This window comes from Sinohyriopsis cumingii, chromosome 16 (assembly GCF_028554795.1).
Source record: "Sinohyriopsis cumingii isolate HCF-2022 chromosome 16, ASM2855479v2, whole genome shotgun sequence".
NCBI lineage: Eukaryota > Metazoa > Mollusca > Bivalvia > Unionida > Unionidae > Sinohyriopsis > Sinohyriopsis cumingii.
Window position 1 is genome coordinate 25869668 of NC_142976.1, and position 20791 is coordinate 25890458.

At 34.8% G+C, this 20791-nt stretch overlaps 1 protein-coding gene across 1 annotated transcript in view; it reads left to right on the forward strand.

The window, feature by feature from the left end:
* LOC149780104 (TBC1 domain family member 31-like) overlaps window positions 1-20791 on the forward strand; it is a 94525-nt gene that overhangs the window by 13665 nt on the left and 60069 nt on the right. The window contains exons 3-7 of the mRNA XM_089936866.1: window positions 3764-3879; window positions 7216-7394; window positions 8927-9075; window positions 13894-14053; window positions 19965-20165. Coding sequence (XP_089792992.1) covers window positions 3764-3879; window positions 7216-7394; window positions 8927-9075; window positions 13894-14053; window positions 19965-20165 — 805 coding nt within the window. The remainder of the gene's footprint in view (window positions 1-3763; window positions 3880-7215; window positions 7395-8926; window positions 9076-13893; window positions 14054-19964; window positions 20166-20791) is intronic.

Below are 20791 nucleotides of genomic sequence, written 5' to 3' on the forward strand. Positions count from 1 at the left end.
AATATCAACCAACAGAGGAGCAGGAAGGACTTTCTTATTGTAATTTATAATTGCTAAATCAATACTGCATGCTGTGTGGTGTTACTCAGTTGCTAATCATCATATGTAATCAGCCCTTTCAAATGGAGACAAGACAAAAATAATTTGATGTACTCATTGTACTTTTACAGACAGACTTTTAGATATTCATTTATTTCATTGCACAATGTATTTAGAAGTGGTAAATATTTGATTTTGAGTTCCTAATTCAGAGAGCAATGTCAGAAAGCATTGGCCTGAACTGCAGGCAGAATTTATTTGGGATTTACTGGGATTTTTTAAATCATTATGAGTCACTTTAAACCTGTGATAGATTATTAATGAATCCTGACATGTTCTTTATCAATGGTAGGTATTTTGCACCATTGTTCGAATGTTGGTCATATGGTCTGATCAGTGAAATGTGTGACAATATGAATTGACATAATACAGTATGAATAATTTTTGTATTACATTTTTATTACCTTTAAATTTTTATTTATTTGACAAATTGAATCATTTTATACTATGAAGTAAAATACTGTAAACACACAAACATGCATCCAACAAATTTTCAGTCATTCTGACAATACACCTGTCTACATTTATGGTCCACAAGTACCACCTTATAACTGTTCCTATATGAAAATGCTGCACATTTTTCTTCCAGCTTGGCCACCATGGTAACCGTCTTAAAAATTGTATTGCTACTCCTACTGAATGGGTAGTCGTATTTACATATACTATTCACTAAAGGTCAGTTTACGATATGTTGATCATACATAATTGTCAATTTAAAAATGATAGCCGTTTTGAAAATCTTTTCTTACGGATAGTCTCCCAAATGGAAGGTAGTATTAATGTGGGCTTTAACCAAAAGAGTTCTTTTGATGTATAATTGATTCCAAATGAAAATAGGTTCTAAATGAAAATAGTGTAAATCTAACATTAATTGTTGCTATGGCAGCCATGTTTCAGATGTTGTTATCACTACTTTCACCATGGCAATCATATTGAAAATCTTATTTGCTATATTCAGCTGAAACTTTTGGACACTTGTGCTATAAGTCTTAGGTTTGTTCCCATATATATCAAGATTAATATAATCCATGTTGGGGTTGAACCAAGACAAGGAAATCCCATTCATGGGGTTATATTATTGATCTAGGCTATGCTGAGTGGTGAGAAAGGTAATGTAACCCGGCGCTAGGGATTTCCTTGTCTTGGTACAAACACTGACATAGATTATTTCAATCACCCAGTTTTTTCCAACTAAATTAAAATAACACTGCACCCTTGCAATTTAGTCGCAGATTCAAAACACAGTATCCATCAGGTACTATTATTGCTTTTCACTCTTTATAAAAGTCATCAGGTTTTGTACTCTTTTATGAAAATCTGAATAATTATCTAAGTTGAATCTAGCAAAATATGCCACTCTAAGGAAAGGACAAAAAAAATAAAGAAAAGTTATAATTGTTACGTGATGGAAGTGTTGTACAATAAGCATCTCAAGCCACATTCTTTTGTGTTTCCAAATACTGTGCATTAAGACAAATATGTTAATGAGGGCAATGGGGTGACCTGTTGACCCTAAGTATACAAGTTCTTCGCATAAGAAAATAGAAAGATAAAACCATTTGATATTATTACTGTATCATCACATTTAATCGATGGATGTCATATGAAATTGACAATAAACAATTATCTTTTTATAAGGTTAAGTTTTAACTTTTATCTATTCTAATTTGGAAAATGTTTTATGGTATGCAATGGTACAATACTATGTAGTACAATATGCCTACTGGGTACAGTTCTAACAAAGTGTATAGTAACATGGGGAAATTTCTAATTCATGACTTTCTTGGAAATTTATGTTTTCCGTCCTGGAAATATGGCAAGTGTTGCTGTCACTAGTGCAATGATACGCTATATGGAAATCTTTTTGTGGAATAGCATGCTGACTGATGAAGGAATCACTCTGGTTGGTAAGTGCAGGAGTTCTCATTTGCAATTACATTGTCATATTTGATTCAACTGGGCCGAGTTGTGGTTGTTCAATAAAGAAGAAACCAGCTTAACATAGGAGATTTTTGGTTTTAACTGGCTTTCCTGTAGCACTTGAGAGATTTTGGATTTGTGTGGCCAGTGATGTGTATGGCCTGTGTGTCTGGAGCTCAATAAAATAGGTCAACTTGTGCATGTATGTGTCTCAGACTGTTTTTTATGGGGTTATCAAAGTTGGAGAGACCATAAGCTGCTTTCTTGGTGAATTTCTTTTTGTTATGTATCTGTTGTTATTGGATTTTGTAACAGCTCTGTCACGTACATCAGAAGACATTGAGGGTTTCTTTTTAAAAGTAGTCTGTGCATGTGGACACCATGACTGAGACGACAGGTCTGAAATAACCAATTTGAGATAGGAAAAGTAAGGTTAGCAAAACAGATTTCTTTTTCACATAGGTGAGAATAAATGTGTCTCACCTGTGTCAGCAGAGGGCTGTCACCGTAAAGCTCAACAGAGTGAGACACTGCATTCCACAGACCATTATACTTGAAATAATATTACATTATGTAATAGCAGTATTTCATTTTTATATGTGGCTACATAGGATGTGAAAACCCTGGGCTCTTGTTGTTGTTATTGTTGTGCACTGTGGAACTCAGTATGGAGAGAGAAAAAACCACTGCCATGTGGGCTCAACTTCAAACAGCTGGATTCAGAAATATCATATCTAGACATTCCTTTTTAATGCATTAGGGTATCAACACTAACACCTCACAAGGCAAAATTTACTAAGTTGAATGATTTCGATCTTGGCAAGCTACAGATTAAAATGATTCAACATCTTTGATAAATTTAATTTGAAATGAGCACTTATTTGATGCAAACTGCAAATTTGTGTCATGAAACAGCTGTTGAGTATTTTTGGTCCTGTAGACATTACACCTTTGCAGTCTGTGACGTTAGGATGTAAATCATGATGTCATGTTTTTATATGCACACACTTTATGTATGCAAAGACTGATGTAGGTTAAAAAATTCATATTCAATTTGATGGAATCATTTGATGAAACGCTTTTACCTTTGTATGTACTCACAGGTCATGTCCAACTGGAAACAACATAACCTCAGATCTGCCATCACATAATGCACTGGCTGATCATGATCTGTTTTTCCTGTTCCTAATAAACTTCATAGACCCAGATATACAGGTGCATTATCAGTTGGCAGATATGGGTCTGTGCTATTTGCAGTTGGTCTTGAGCAAATATATATGCTAGTTTTGTGGGTAATTCAGGGTTATTATTTAAAATATTTGAACCCACTTATAAGGGTCTCTGGGTGGCCAAGTTGTATGAAGCACTTGTCTTTGCAGATCAATGACATCTCATTTCTGTCTGTGTGAGCTCGAGGCTTGGGCTTGGCTAACATAGGTATGTGCAAAAACTTGCTACTAGCTTCCCATGGGTCAGTGGTTCTTCCAGGGGTTTCCCAGATTTCTTTCTCTCCCAAATATACTTGCTGTCATGTATAGCAGCATATCATATGCTGAAAAATGATGTCAAAGAAATAAACAAACCTACACATATGATATTGATTTTGTGTGTGTGTGCATGCGTGTGTGTGTGTGTCTTTAAAGATCTAAATATATATGTAATACTTTTAGTCTTGCTAAAAATTTTGCAGGGTATGAAGCGACAGTGAACTTTATTAGCTTGCAGATATTCTCACCTTTTTCAGATTTTCTCTGGTGCAAAAGACAGGAGTTCCATGCACATCTTTAGCATATAACCTCAGACGCAAAACGGAATATCTTGTTGGAATGTCTGATTATTCCCTGAAATGTTTTGATACAGGTATTATTTTTTGTCATTTTTAGTTTTTAATAAGTCTATATCATATAGTTTGAGCAAGTTACCTGCAGGAGTGAAATCCAAATACAAGATTATATTTTTTCATCTCAGAATTTTATTCAACATGCACTCAGTTTTTGTTAAAAACATTAAACTGTTTTCCATTTTTGACCCGTTACATGAGAAAAGGTTGTGACATGAATGGTTTTACTTCCCTCCTTGATTTCCTCAGAGTTGAATTATCATCTCTTTTTTATTCAACCAGGAAAGTTGCAAAAATACAAGACCACAGAAATTTAAGTATACCATCAATACTTGCTTATAAGGTGAGACAAACTGCAAAGACTCAGTTCTATAATTGCATCATGCCATAGTAGATCTGGGTCTATGCAGTTTCTTTGGAGTAATCAGTAGAACAACATAGGCCCTGATTTGCAGGTACATTATGCTAAGGCAGATCAGGAGCTTTGTTCTTTGCAATTTGACTCGACTTAAAAGCAAATATATATGGTATATGGTATAAGTTTGCATCTCAGTAGTTAATGGCTTGCTTTCCAGTTCACTTAGTATAGCAGGGGTAAAAAAATCCATTGCTGGCAACTAGGGACAACTTGATTTTAGCTACTGGCAACCAAGTGTATTAGTTACAGCCTGGTTGGGCAACTAGTTTTTGATATCTATGGTTTAAAATAAGTCTGTATGCAATGATGTAAGTCTCTCTGTTGTCAACCTATGGATCTGCTGGTTGCTATTTATGCCATATGTTAATGTTCATTCATGGTTTCTGTACCTGCCTGGCTGAGTCAATGTTGCATGATAATCCTATTTCCTGCTGTCACCTGGTGATTCTGGCCTGGTGAATGTCAGATGTTAAGCTCAGTAACAGGCAAATTTATTTTTTGGCACTGGTTAGGGTTCTGAAAAACAACAAGTACCAAAAGAGGAGACCGGTTCTCTTGAGTCACCATTCTTGCACAGCTACATGCTGAGATTGTAGTTGTTTTTAATTCCTCCACATCATGCAGAACACCTGTATCTAGTCCAATAAATCAACCCTCCAAATCTGTGTTGATGCTGATGGACGATATGTGGATCTGATGTGATCTGTTCATTAAAATGTGCAATTTTGCTGCAAGCAAATCTTTCTGGAACAAACCTGCATACACTTTAGACACATACTAGTAATTGGTAACAGCCATATCAAGCTTAAAATTCAAAATAGCCACAGGAAAGATAGTTGTGCTATTCCAGTTGGATTTACAAGTCACCAAGCATATGATATGCTCCGGAAATATAATGTACATGTCACCAAAAGAACTCTACAGCTGGCAGTAGCTGCATGGCCATGAGAAATACCTGTAAGTATATAAAATGTACACCGATGTGTGCAGCCAGATTTGTATGAAGATAATTGCAGTTTTTAATAAATATGTGATATCAGCCCCTCACCTGAAAATCAACATCATCATGGGTGAAGGGCTTATTTGTCGGCCTAACCTGTATCAAAATAGTGATAAGATTCATCTGACTGCAGAAGACAATTACTCTTATATAATTCTTTGTAGATACAATGTAATGATAAACACTTACCCTCAGCTAATTAATTTTCTTGTGTTTTAAATATAATGTAAATAATTGAAAACACAAAGTAAAATAATTGAAAACACAAAAATAGATTCATAAACTAGCATGCATAGATGACAGCTTGACAATTGGAATGTAATCACTGTAATATTGGGAAAAAACAACAAACCTCACAAGCCTTTATCACTATCAGTCAAATTCCATAATGATTCTCACATGCTGGTTTAACAGACAAAGACCTTATTCACCCCCAAGCAATATGGATTAACTCTAAAGACAAAACAATGTATGCAACCACTACCTTAATTTTGGTGCTACAATGGCAATTTGCAACATGTACATGCCTGGTTTATGGACTGTACCATCTGTCACTATACAAACCAGTAGCCAGACTCCTTTTGTTTTGGTTGTTGCTCTTTTTATTGTTTTTTCATCTGAATAGTCTTTGCTATTCAAACGTTTCTTGTTTCCAATGATTACATAAAGTTCAGTGGTATCTGCCTCTGTTCTTGTGATACAGTTGTTCATAGGGATACTGGGTCCTAATCATACATACGATAGCTATGATGAGGCTGGGAGGCAGTATAGGTGCTGGAATAATCTATATGTACTTTAATTTGGTTTACAATAGAAAATATAAAACACTATAAGCAGACCTACAAATATTAGATATTAGTAGCCAGCCTTTTTTTTCTTTAGACTATTATAAGAGGTCATCATTACAGGGATTAAATAAAGGTTGTGGAGTTTATCCCCATTTTTTCTATGCAGTCATTCATAGTAGTGTTGAAATCTGGTCGCGTTCAGCAGGTTGTTGCTCACAACAGAGCATTTATATGATAAAAATCGATCCTTGCATTACGATTGTGGTCGGAAATGACAGGTGGTTGCTCATAGCAGAGGTCGCTTATGACAGATTTTTACTGTATCGCTTAGTATACAAGGATTAGTAATCACACATACAACATCAGTAGAGACTTGCTCCTTCAGTATCAAGGACCGCTTAATGCAAAACCAGTTCCTCTTTGTGTCTGCTTTTTCAGAAGACTGGTCATTTACCCAAAGTACTCATCCTCTTAAACTGCTCAGTGAATTGCCATGAAACTTGATGCATGCACACAAGTGATGACATAAAGAATGATCCCAACTGATCATAAGTCATAGAGGACATAAAGAATGATCCCAAGTGATCATAAGTCATTGAGGACATAATTGATCCTTAATCTTAAGTCATAAGAGGACATAATGATCTCCAGTGATCTGGAGTGATCAGATAAAATAATGGTTATAGATGATCATACTGAATTTAATATTTGGAGAATTAGCCATGTTCTTTTAAGTTGAGACTGTAACTTTGAAGTATTGTATCTGCAAATATTGAGGTATCAGAGGTTAAAGAATTTTACATAAGTGCTCTTTTAATGCAAAATTTTGGAAACAAATAGAATTTCTATGTTTTATAGACTTAAATAACAAGGCATAGAAATTAAGGAATTTTATATGTCATTTTATTTAATATGGGCATAATTGATAGATTCTTAGATCATAGGACACAGTATTCTGTTGTTGTTAAATGTATTGCAAAGGGGGCATAGTGTATGATTTAAACAACCTTTAGACAGTTTTCATGTTATACATAATAGCAGTGTCTTTTAACATTATAAATATGGAATGGGTTTATGAGACATTACTCAAAAGGTTTTACCATGAGTTGGAGTTTTTCATGGTTTGACTCCTTGTATATTAATTTTTTAGATACCAAGGAGATGGTGGCCTGGATGAAGGGACATGAATCAGCTATTAATAATATCTCTGTCCATGCCTCAGGCCGTTATGCCCTGACCACCTCCAGCGACACTGCACTTCTGTGGGATCTGGACACTTTTCAGAGGAAGAGGAGACTTACCATTAAGGAAGATGTAGGAATTGTGCAGGTACGGCAGATTCATTATTCCAACTGATTCTTTACAGAACATGTGAAACCATCTTATTTATTGTTTTAAAGATTAATTTTTAATTAATTTTAATAAAGGTGCTTTAAGCAATTATCAGGAACTCTTGGCAGCTCAAGTGTTTGTGTTAGGATGCTCATGATATGGAAAGGAATCTGGAAAATACTGATGACATCAAGAGCTTCAATGGGTTTTAACTTTCACAATCGTATTTTTATCACAATTTATATACAGCCATCCAATGGGTATTAAGTAGTGATACCAGTCACAAATGATAGACCCCCAAGTATGACTTTAATTTTGTCCTACACGTTCAAGAATTTCTTCATATCTGAAAAAAAATATGAAAATAAACATATTTAGGATTCAAGTGCAATAGTTTTTTTTTTCTCCTAATTATCTGCAAGTTTCAAAAGTACTGAGGATAAAATTATCAAAATGCAGATCAAGAATGAGGGTCATCATTGAACATAAAAAATTTATCACATAAGGCAACAGTAAATATTATCTGAGCAAAACAGGGCTTTTAAAAATTTGATGAAGTCTAATCTAATCTAATCTAATTAATGTTTTTTAAGTAAAACCCCCACTAGCCAAAAGGTCTGAAACACTTGCCTTTAACAGTCATTGACATCTCACCTCTGTCCACATGGATTTGAGTCTATGTTTGTCCATTGTAGGTATGTGAGAAAACTTGTTAGTAGCTTTTCATGGGTTGGTTCTTCCCTGGGTTCTCTTGATTTCTACCTCCACCATAATACTGGCCTTCATGAATAGCCAGCCTGTCATATGCTGAAAAGTGTAATTAAACCCAACTACCACAAACAAAAGAAATCAACAAGTTTAGTTGTGAATGTTCCACTTGCTGTTGCATAATGTTAATGAAATGACTGGTTTTATTTTTTTATTGTTTTAAAATTCAAAAATATCTCATAATATGGAGTTGATGTGTACACAATAGTCTGCACTTGTATTAAACTTGGATCTACTGTAAGCTCTGGACCTGCTGATGCATAATGCACTGGCAGACCTGGGTCTATGCAGTTTGGTGGGAGCAATCAGCAGAACAAACAACATAAACCCTGCTCTGCTAGCGCATTATTCCACAGCAGATCAAATTTTATGTTGTTTGTTGTTGGACCCAACTAACAAGCGAGTATATACGGTATATACTTACAAATTACTATGGTCTTAAATCATTTGCACTACATCAGAGTTTGTATTGGCTTTATCTACCTCAGCTGTGTTGAATGAGGGAGCTTTTGCCTGGAGTGATGAAAACAGTCTAAAGGCTCATGGCAAAGGATTTTATGTTCTAATGGATATAAATTTATATCTGAATTTTGTGCACATATATCGTTTTGTATCCAAGATTTATACAATCAAGAAACAAAGATTTGTTAATTTAACAAGTTAGAGTAAATGTTTTGGAAAAATGAAATGGCCCCCCACCCCCCTTCAAATTTATGATCTGCTGTTTTTATCAAATGTTTCACTGTTCCATGCTTTTGTAGGTTTTCTTCTTACCAATGAGCAACACAATCATCACTGGATGCAGGGATGATACGATATTTGCCTGGGAGACAGACTCTTTAAATTTCAAATACCAGCTGCCAGTTCCTGCAGAAAATTCCTCACATTACAAAGCTTTTGCTGCTACAAGGTAAAGATTTGTCATAGAAATTACATACCATAAATACTCACTTATGAGTCGAGTCCAACTGCAAACTGCAAAAACCCAGATCTGCCATTGCATAATGTGTTGGTAGATGTGAGTTTTATGCAGTTTGTAAGCATTAATCAGAGGAACAATAACATAGATCCTGATCTGAAAGCACATTATGTTATGGCAGATCGCGGTATGTTGTTTGCAGTTGGGCTCAGCTATTGGTAAATTTTATTGTTTGGTTATCAAATTAATGAAGATGTATAACCAGTGGAAGACAATTTTACTATTCTGTCCTTAGTGGATTGCCTGTTTTATCATTTGAGCCCTGCTTGACAAAGTCAGCAGGTCCCTGTTAGAGCAATCACTCAAATATGTCTGTCTGTCTGTCTGTAAATCTTTTTTGTTTGTCATCAGTTTGGTTTCTGTAAGATTACTTTGTTTGCTGGGAACAGTTGGCTTTCGGCCAGATTTGGCATGCAGCTTTATAATGTTGAAACCTTGAATGTATTTGGTTTTCAGCATTTCACAACAATATACAAGTTATAGCCCCAGATTGCTTATCCCCATCAAAAAACTGTAAAAATAACTAAATTCAGTTTCAAGTTATACCTTTGTGCACAGTCATGATGGTCATGTGTTTTAATGACCAGGATTGAATTACATAAGATACAATTAGGCTTTTGAGCATTCCACATGCTCATAAATCTTTTTGTGTGTTGTAACTGTGCCCAAATCTCTAGACATTTATCAGTTGGTTTTTTTAAAATTCAAAGTTAGTTTTAAAGATAGAACCTCAGGTGTTTGGGCCACAATGAAGTATCTGACCAGGAATTTCAAATAGGTTTCAAGGTACTAGGTTTATGGGGACATCTAAAACCTCCCAGGAACAGAAGTATTTTTTATTAACCAGCACTAGTTTCCTGGGCTAATGAATTTATTTGGCTAGGATCAATCTCTGCTCATACCTTTGGTTTCTGAAACATATTTTAAGAATATGGATTGTTTCATTTCAGCCAAATTTGTCAAGCAGCTTGTTGTTAATGAAACCTTGAATAAATTGTATTTTAAGCATTCCTGAACATAATTTTAAGCTCCTGATTTCTTGTCCTCCTAATTTGGGTTTTTCGTAATATAACTTTACTGACAGTCATTGGACTTCAAATACATTTGGTGTGCAGCTTTATTAATGAGACCTGAGCTTGATTTCAATGACAATGTTTTTTAGAGGAGTTATGGTCCCTGATTGCTCATTCACCTAACTTTGCTTTTGCAACGTAACTTTGCCAAAGGTTATTGGCTTTCGGCTAGAGTTGGCATGCAGCTTTATACAATATGGAATGATTTGATTTCCAGTCTTACAAGCCACAGCCCTTGAGTGATTATCCACATAAATTCTTGTTTCTGTAGCATAACTTTACCTTTGACTATTGCATTTCAACCAGATTTTGGTGTGCAGCTTTCTGTCCAAGAATTCTTGTGCTTTTTAATTTTCCCACATCTGCTTGCCTTGATATTCATTGTTGGATTACAATATCACTAATTTGCGGAATGATAGTTCATCTTTTTCACAACAATGGTTTTTGCAACTAGATTTCAAAAGAGCTTTATTTGCAACTTTAAATTGTTGCACTCTTGCATGAGTTTAATTGCCAGCATTTTATATCATCATTTAATAGAGTTATGGCCCATTGTGGTTGTTTGCACCCCCCATTGTTTCCACAGAATATCTCTGTTTAAGGCCTGTTTGAGCAAATTGTAGCAAGCTGGACCCCATTACTGATAGCTCTATTTATAATGGCTGGCAAATGAAGCAGTTAGTAATTTATGTTAAAGTGTTTCATAGCAAACACTTGTTCAATATTTCCTATGATCAGATTGTAATTTGGTTTACTTGGAATAATTTGCAGTGTAGTTTAATATGAAACAATGGCTTTCTTGTAGTTTATGCATATTTTGTATTTGAGAAGCACATCATTAGATTCTAGTGAAGATTATTCATTAAAAAAATACAAGTGACAAACTAATTTTTAAATCTGTATGATAAATCTAAATACAGTGATGCCTATTTTCTGTATTCCTCTTGTCATATATATAACAAAGGATGCACATTATACAGACTTCTAACAACTTATTCATTTTCACAGTTTTACATATCTTGGCAGTTGTTTAACTGTCTGAAATGGAATCAGTTGCAACCAAAAGGAAGTTAGCTATACTTACACTTTGTTGTCATATATAAATGTCATTTCTGCCTTATGGCTGCCTCAATATATTTGATCTCACTTGTGTTAAGAAGAAAGGCACATAGATAGCATAATAGTTAGATGTAGTCGTGTCTTTGTTTAATTTTTTAATTTTCTTTTCTGACGAAGATTTCATAGTGTAGCCATAGAATTTGACTGACAGACAAGATGTCACTTTCCATGTAGATACTGAAGACATCTAAAAAAGGGACTTGCAGTCCTGCGGAATGTCTGTGTTTGTGTCAGTCTCCAAAACTTGTGTGTATAATATTAGGATGTTTCTGGATATGCTTGCTGGCTGTCATCTTGGATCCACAATCTTTAAACAGGGTGTCGGGGGGTCTTTAGAGCATATTGATAAGGTGAATACTTTGAACCTCAGCAGTCCTATATTTAGCCCATGCTTAAACCAGTGTACGGGTATTTAGAGTTCATGGCATCCGGTCATGGTCAGTGGAGTCCTCTTGGTTTTCATACTGTGCTCCCCTTTTATGATGCTGCCTGTATCATCTACTATATATACTCCAGTCTAGTGCAAGCAATATATACCCTGATCTGCCATCACATAATGAGACAGCAAATCAAGGCTTGTGGTCTTCTGATTACTCATAACCAACTGCACAGATTAAGATCTGCCAGTGCATTATGCAGTGGCAGATCTGGTTCTGGATCTGTGCAGTTTGCAATTGGACTCAACTTATAAGTCAATATATATGGTTTAATAGTGACCCACATTATAAGTTAGTAAACCTTATTCTGAGGGACATCCCTCAAAGCTATGTAAATAAGTGAGATAGTCATATACTTAGAGACATCCCTCAGAGCTGTGGGTTATAAATGAGAGCCACATACTTAGGGACATCCCTCAAAGCTGGGTTATAAATGAGAGCCACATACTTAGGGGCATCCCTCAAAGCTGGGTTATAAATGAGAGCCACATACTTATGGACATCCCTCAAAGCTGTGGGTTATAAATGAGAGCCACATACTTAGGGACATCCCTCAAAGCTGTGGGTTATAAATGAAAGCCACGTACTTAGGGACATCCCTCAAAGCTGTGGGTTATAAATGAGTGCCACATACTTAGGGACATCCCTCAAAACTGTGTTATAAATGAGAGCCACATACTTAGGATCATCCCTCAAAGTCATGTGGTTTAAGTGAGAGAGCCATATATGTAGGGATGTTCAAACAAGGCTGTGTCTTCACAGCTGCTTAAAACAAAAATATATTATTTAGATCTTTGAAATCAGTTATTATAGCTGCCAACCCTCACGATTTTGGTGTGAATTTCACGACTTTTTCAGCGGTTCACAGATTCATGCTGAATGCAGAAAAATCATGAATTCCCCAATTCACAATTATTTTAAATCTTTAATAAAATAACCGATTTCTGGTTAAGTGCTAGTTGTGAAATCAGCAGTTGCCAAAACAGTCTGGTACTGCTGGTCGTGATATTAGTGGAAGTATAGCTGAATGGTACATTGGCCTGGTAGCAAGCATTTTTGCGTATTTTAATCTATATGTATAAGAGTAGTTTTACAAATGCTTTTGAGAGAAACTGGGGCCTAACCAGAATTTTACTCCGCACATGCTCCGTAAACACAGATTTGAATTACTATTCGGCACTGCATCTTGAAAATGTCTTCACATCAAGGAAAAAGAACTATTGCACAAAAAGTAAAGTTTAGTTTGAAATATGCCAAAAATTGGCTGTGCTTTCAGCCATCAAACACCAATATACATCATGCGTTTTGCACACAGTGTGCCACAAATTTTAGCATTGCACATGGTGGCAGAGACGATGTGAGGAAGGACATTGCTAGCAAAATGCCCATAGAAGTTGGGAAAATTAAGAACTCACAGTAGATTTCAGCTCTGAAATATTTTAAGCCATCAACGGAAGACCTACAAGCTAGCAACACTGAAGCATTGTTTGTGAGTTTTCTTGTTGAACACAATCTACCTTTATCAGGGGGCCTCGAGTGGCTGAGTGGTCTAAAGCGCTCACCATTCCAGATCACTGCCATCTCACCTCAGTCTGTGTGGGTTTGAGTCCAAGGCTCAGCTAGCGTGGGTACGTGGGAAAGCCTGCCAGTAGCTTCTCGTGGGTCGGGGTCGGTGGTTCTTCCCTGGGTTTTCCAGGGTTCTTCCTCCACCAGTTATACTGGCCGCCATGTATAGCCTATATTGTGCTGAAAATTGGCGTTAAACCATTGAACAACAACAACAACAACCTTTATCAGCTGGAGACCATGCTAAACATTCGTTCCGACAAATATTCCCAGATTCGAAGATCGCATCACGAATTCATATCAAAATTCACTAATTTTTATACCTATTTTCACTAATTGCGAGCCTGGAGGGTTGGCAGCTATGCTTGTTCTTGTGAATCAAAAACTCAAATAAATTGAAATAAATTAAGCAAAAATAATTAATTCACAAATCCTTCTGACATGGGCAAAGGTGTAAGGAGAATAAAAGTGCTTTGCAATCCTTGGTTAATACTGTTACTGTAACAGTAATTATTACTCACTATGAAGATAGTTAAATGTTTCATTTTTTCCAGAGATGGCCGAGTCCTTGCTGCAGCAGGTAGATCAAGATTTATCCATCTTTTTGCTCTAGACACAAAAAAACTAATACGTATTGTGGAGATGCCAAACAAAGTCACCGCTGTCAAACAAGTTTTGTTTCTTCCTGATAACTTTGACCATGGAGCTAATCAGGTAGGCTGTTGGGCAATGTGATGTTAAAGTTTTCATATAATGCAGTTGTGGGTGTTGATGCTGATATATTTTATAGCAATAAAATGGTCTTTTTGACATAAAAATGCTGACAACATAAATAGTTTTCATATGATGTCATATGTTTATCCCTTGAAGCTAATCAGGTAGGCTGTTGGGCAATGCGATGTTAAAGTTTTCATACAATGCAGTTGTGGGTGTTGATACTGATATATTTTATAGCAGTAAAATGGTCTTTTTGACATAACGATACTGACAACATAAATAGTTTTCATATGATGTCATTTGTTTATCCCTTGAAATCACTGCAATCTTTTGAGTCATCCTTCAGTATAAAATGTATGGAAGAAACCGATCCTATGAAAAAACTTTGGTAGCCAGTTTGTTTGGGGGCATACATTTATGTGGATAAAAAGTGATATTTCTATAAATGTGTCTTCATATGTGTAACAAATATTCCTATCATTTGTAATTCTGCAGCAGTTTAACCTTTCCTCAGGGGAGGTAAATGTTACTGTAGAGGAAAAATATTATGGTGAAGCTGCTGTGATTATGGTGATAGTATTGATGAAGATGGTAAAAACTGCATTGATAAATGTGATAATGGCAATAATAATGATAATGTTTATAAAGATGACTGATGTACTGACTTTACAAAGAATGATAGTATGTATGGATTTTGTATGCCGATCTTGAGTAGGGTATATGGCTTTTTCCATGCTGTAGTCATGCTATCTGCTTCATGTTCAATGTCACAGCAAGGGAAAATGTCATTCTTTGACTTGTACTCTTGTTTGGAGTACATGTTTGAACCACCAAGGATATTGTAATAAAACTATAACCATATATCATGACTAGACAGTGTGTCAAATCAAGATGAAGGTCACAGGATGTGTTTAACATAAATCACTGTTCTCTTTCCATGTGCAGATACAACTTTTAAATCACTGAATATATTTTAATGAATCTTTAATCATTTGGGTATTAAATTTGCAGACTTGCTAAATTTGAATTTTGCATCATTTTTATTTTATCTCATCTGCAGTGAAGGTGAGATAAAGCAGGTGCACTCTATGTCTATCCATCTGTTTGGCTGTCCATCAGATGTCAGCATTTGCTTAAAGTTCTTTTGAAGGGCAGTATCTGTTTTCATCAAGGGTTTATCATCAGACTTTCAAGGAGAAAAAATTATCCCTTGTGATTGACAGCCAAGGAGCTCAAAGGTCAAGGTCACAGGGAGCAGTTGTAGGTGGGCAGTGGTTAAAATATTTAGTTCAGGCAGTTCTATCTTTCATTGCTGTGGATGAAATGACATTGGACAAAGTTGAAAATATTTCTATGGGATATAAATATAACTAATGGTGTGAAGGTCAGTGATAAAGGTTGCATTGTTTGGTTTCATATATTGGGGTGAGGATTTGTATGATGTTTCTATGGGTAGTTATTACACCTCAACCAAACTCACCTGTGTGCATATTACTTTCATAGGGATGTTAGATCCACCCATTAAAGGTGATAGTCAGAGGGTGAATTGTTGTTTATTTTTTGGGGGATGGGTGGGTTGGGGATAAATTGTTAAAAGCTGTATGTGCAGAGGCTATATCTTCTGTTTCCAGTATTGTTGTCATATTTATAACATTGGCAGAGGAACAGAGTATTAAAAGTTCAGGGGTCAAGGTCATAGTTTGTTTTGTCATGTGTTACTATGACTGCTGTTGTATCATTGCATGTGAGATGAAAAGTTAACCGATTTATATTCTAGTTTTGTAATATCAGGATAGTCTTGACAGTGAAACACTTTGTGTGTTTATTGATAGAGCAAGTGCTAAGATAGTAACAAATTGTTACAAGTCAAGATCATCAAAAGTTATTCACATAAAATTAGCACTGTAGGCATATGTCATAATAAAAGTTAGCATGCTACACATATATCATAAATAAAAATTAGCACTCAGCACGTCATAAGAAAAATGAGCACTCTATACATGTCATAATAAAAATTAGCACACACATAAAATTAGCACTCCAGGCATATTTCATGTGAATAACTTTTGATGATCTTGACTTGTTACAATTTGTTATTATCTTAGCACTTGCTCTATCAGTAAACACGCAGTCATTTGTCTATATTCACGTCAATGAACAATGTGTTGTGTGTTATCTGACATGTGCAATACACACTACAGTTTGGATGCATACGCTTCATATATGGAGTTTGTGGATATATATTTTTTTTAATGCTCATGATGAAAAAAAGGAGGAATAAATGATAACAATACAAGGTTAGTTTCTTTAATTTTATTATCAAATAAGCATTATGTTTATCCATTTTTTTCAACATGCAGGAGGTGGGGCGCAAATTCAACAAAAATTTATTTTGTTTCTTAAGTCTTGGGATGTATGACCTAGGTGAAAATAAGTTTCACCATAAGTTTGGGACAGGAAGATTTTTTTAATTATTTTTTTCTTGTCCCAATATATGCAGTAAATATGGTAATCCAAATTAAAATAAAGATTTCAAAAGCAAATTGAGATGAAATGTAATCCATTAACAACTCTCTAGAGTTTTAGTAATGTTCAGGAACTACTGATATAATTAATGTCACAGATTTATACTTAAACAATTAGGTAATTAATTTAAACAATTAGGTAATTAATTAATGTACTGCTCTCCTTCATAGAAAAATTTTCTTTTAAGGAATATTGCTTATCCTTGGCACTGTGTTCATAATTATAAATCAGTTGTTTCAATTTTAGACTTGTATCCTTTAAAAGTAAATAAACTTATCAATTTCCACTGGGCCGCTCTGGTGGTCTAGAGGTTAGAGCATCCACATTGGATGCAGGAGGTCATGGGTTTGAACCCTGGCAGAGTCATACCAAAGACTTATTTAAATGGTACTAACAGCTGCCTCGCCAAGCTTAGCATTAAGAGGTTAGTGTTAGGACTGGTCGGCCTTGTGTCAGAATAATGTGTCTGGGTGGGACATCATGCTACATGTCTGCGGCATGATGCCTCAATGCTACACATCACTATAAACTGCCACACTGCAGACATCGTAGTGATATGACTGAACATTTTTTAAAGCTATGTTAAAAATCTAAATCACACACATGCAAACACAAATTCCACAGGAGGAACTTTTTAAAAAATGCCAAGTCTTTTCGTAAAATGTTTAATGTTAAATTTGATTGGCACTTATGCCCATATAATGGTTTTATGCATGAAAAATAGCTACATATCTGCAATCATAAAGTTGGCTTTTGTAGTTTCACAGTCTATCATCTTGACAGATATAGTAAGTTCTAACTGTAAATAAATTTACTCAAATATAGATAAATCCAAATATTACACTGCCTACCAGCAGAATCTCATTAACAGTAATTAATTTGTTGTTTTACCATGTGATCCAACAACAAGCCCGATAGGCAGCAAGTAAAGCAGCTAAAAATAGCTAATTGCTTCTCAGTTTCAAGGTACATGTACAACACCCCTATACAAAATCCATTACAAAACTGGCAATAAATTAATAAATTATCAGTATTTTGTTATTTTACTAAGTCACAATCATGGTCTGTTAATAATGTTGCAAAGAGATATATTTTCTTTGGATATTTTTGGCAAGTTGCAAGTAATGATCATAATTCAGATCCTGTTGCCTGGATTTTGGCATCTTTCTTCATAATCAGTGACAGAATTAGATAAATTCTAGTAATCTTGGTAAGAGTAACCTTTAGGCCTCTTGTTGTACCTACTGCAGTTGCACACAAAAGAACACCTGACAATCAGTGCCATTTGCATATGTGTGCACTGGACCCAAGAACTCCCAATCAGTGTTGCAATCTCACTCACATCTCAGTGCTCACACCGTTTTGTGTTTCAGCCTCACTCGGTGGTAAAGATCAAAAAGATAACTTGACTTTGTAATGACACTGACATTTCTCAGCTCATATTGCGTACAATATCTAACAAAAATCAGTACACCAATATATTGTGACAGAAGATCCAACCTAATGTAATGGCTGTGTTAATACTACTATCCCTGAATATTACATACAAAAAAAACCATTCAGATGTAGACACTGTAGATTACAAAACTAGCTTCAAAGATTAAGTAGCTCTTTGACAACTGAGCTTGAATTAGCGAAACATTAGAAGATATGTCAAACATAACCCCTTAAAACACCTTGAGTTGTGAAGAAAGTTATTTTAAAACTCTGTTTTTGGTCAAAGATTACAGAATGCATTCATCATAATTCCTTTAAAGAAATCACAAATATAATCTAACCATTACCAGTGTATGCATTCAGCTTGCATATTAATAGTATTAAAAGGAAAGACATACAGTTAAAAAAATTCAGTAGTAGAGCTGGCAAAAATAAAATTTTATTTGATATGAAATCACACTGAAAGTCTTTAAAGCAATGAATTTTTTTAAAGTTTTAAAAGAAAAAAATTTATGCTTCATTTCTGCATGATATGATAAATAAAATCCATTGCAGGTTATGGCCAAACTGGATATGGATTTTGTGGGTGTGCTGTAACACTCATCACATGTATAGTTACTTGTATTTGTTAGATTTATTAATTGTCTGTAGATGTGTTTATATAAAATCTGTGAAATATAGGTCTTTCAACAATTATCCCGACAAAAGTTGTTTTCAGTTATTCCTCTTTAGTTTTAATTTCTCTGCATATACACTGTTCGTTTCATATAAAAACATAATATAATTATTCTACATTTATAATAATTAATATTTTACCTTCATAATTGGAATGGATTGATCACATTGTGATCTTTGATAAATATTTTATTTGGATAATAGATTCTGTCAATTTGTTTTTCAAGTGGTTTTGATCCTTCCAACCTTTGGAACATTTTTTGGGGTTGCTAAGGCAACCAAAACAAATTCTGTTATTAATTTTCATTGTCTTTATGATTAGTATTGGTTTCTTATCATTTACCTATAATTTAATAGAGTTAATTTTTATGAAGACAATTTGCAATTAATTGAAAAATATATAGAAGTATTGCATTATCTTAATGTTATAACATACTGAAATGTTTGGACATGTTAGATGTGGAACTCTAATTATCCAAGCTTTTAGGCCTAGAAATAATAAACTGTGGATGTAGGTGATATGTAGACACAAATTATATTTTATGGAAAAATGTACATTATATTTTAAAAAATTCCAACAAATTCTTTCCTTCCTATTTCACAGTTTGGGTGTTTTGGTAATCATAAACATATATCAGTTCCACTAATTTTTGTGTTAGCAGTCTGCATCACTTTGTAAAATGTCATCCAATTTAAATATAAATACTCATTTTGAAGCAGTTATTTGTATTTGGTTCAGAAAGTCCTTAGCATTCTGAAATAGCTCAATATACACAGATGGGGCACTTTGAAACAAATCAGCAATGCAGCACCTCCAGGGTTAAATGTCCACTTATGCCATCATCATCAAGTCCTATAGTACAGTAACAATCAGGATTAGTGAATGCCTGCAATAATTATATATATGAGTTATGTTTTTAGTAACAAACACAACATACCTGAATAACATCAGCTGTACAGTATATTCACAAATTAAAGACTTGGAAAAGCTAGGCTTTGTAGGACTACACCATGCTGTTTTACATAATCTACAGGAAAAATAATTATGACAGATTACATTCAGATTGGTATGTTAGGGATGTTCCATTTGTACCATATAGGGATCTTCCAACTGCTCTACATACACTATGATGTATTCTTGGTTTCACCATCTACTTGCACCAACCCAGCAGTTCTCTGAACTTGCCACTACCCCTGTTTTTAAGTGATAAATATTGTGTCACAATACTAATGATGATATATAGTTCTAATGGTCATGCTACTCTTTCAGACACTAGGAGTACTGTGTCAAGATGGTATCATGCGTTTCATCAATATCCATACCTGCAAGCTTCTGTTTGATGTCGGCACCATTGAAAACAAGATTAACAATGCCACAGTCAGTCCTAATGGAAGATTTGTGGTAACTGTTAATGAAGATGGAAGCATGAATATCTACAATCTTCAGGCTTTGTCAGCAGATATCAACCAGGTACCTTATTTACTCATGTCATTCATCTAGCCAAAAATAGTATCAATCTAAATTTGTTATCCCATAATGTTCTGGCAGATCAGGGTCTATTTGGTTTGCTGGGAATCATCAGTAGAATGAACAGTGCATATAAGGTAAATATATTCTTTCATAAATATGTTTTTTTTCCATAAATAATTTTATCAGACCTTCTCAAATGTGACCTTATTCTGGAAGTTAACTGGCTAAATAATCTACATTATGAAGAATATCGATATAATTGGTTTTCAGGATCTTGGACGATTGCTTGCGAAATATTGGAGTCTCACTTATTTTATGCCCCCCCCCCCCATTTTTATGTAGTAAAACAATTAAAGAGTTAATGTTGGGTTGAATTTGCTGGATATCTTTTGCCAGTATAAGGTCATGATCTAGAAAAGAGGGAGTAAAAGTACCCTGTCTGTAATTGAAGATCATGGGCTTCTGTTATCAAATGCACAAAGAAAATGGTATATTGGTTGAAGAAAGCTTTCTCAGTATAACACACTTATTGAGATAACATTGGTTTTCTGCAACAAAATGGCAGTGTTTACCAATTTATGGCAGGTCATAATTTGCTAGATTACCAAAGGTCTCATATTTGTCGT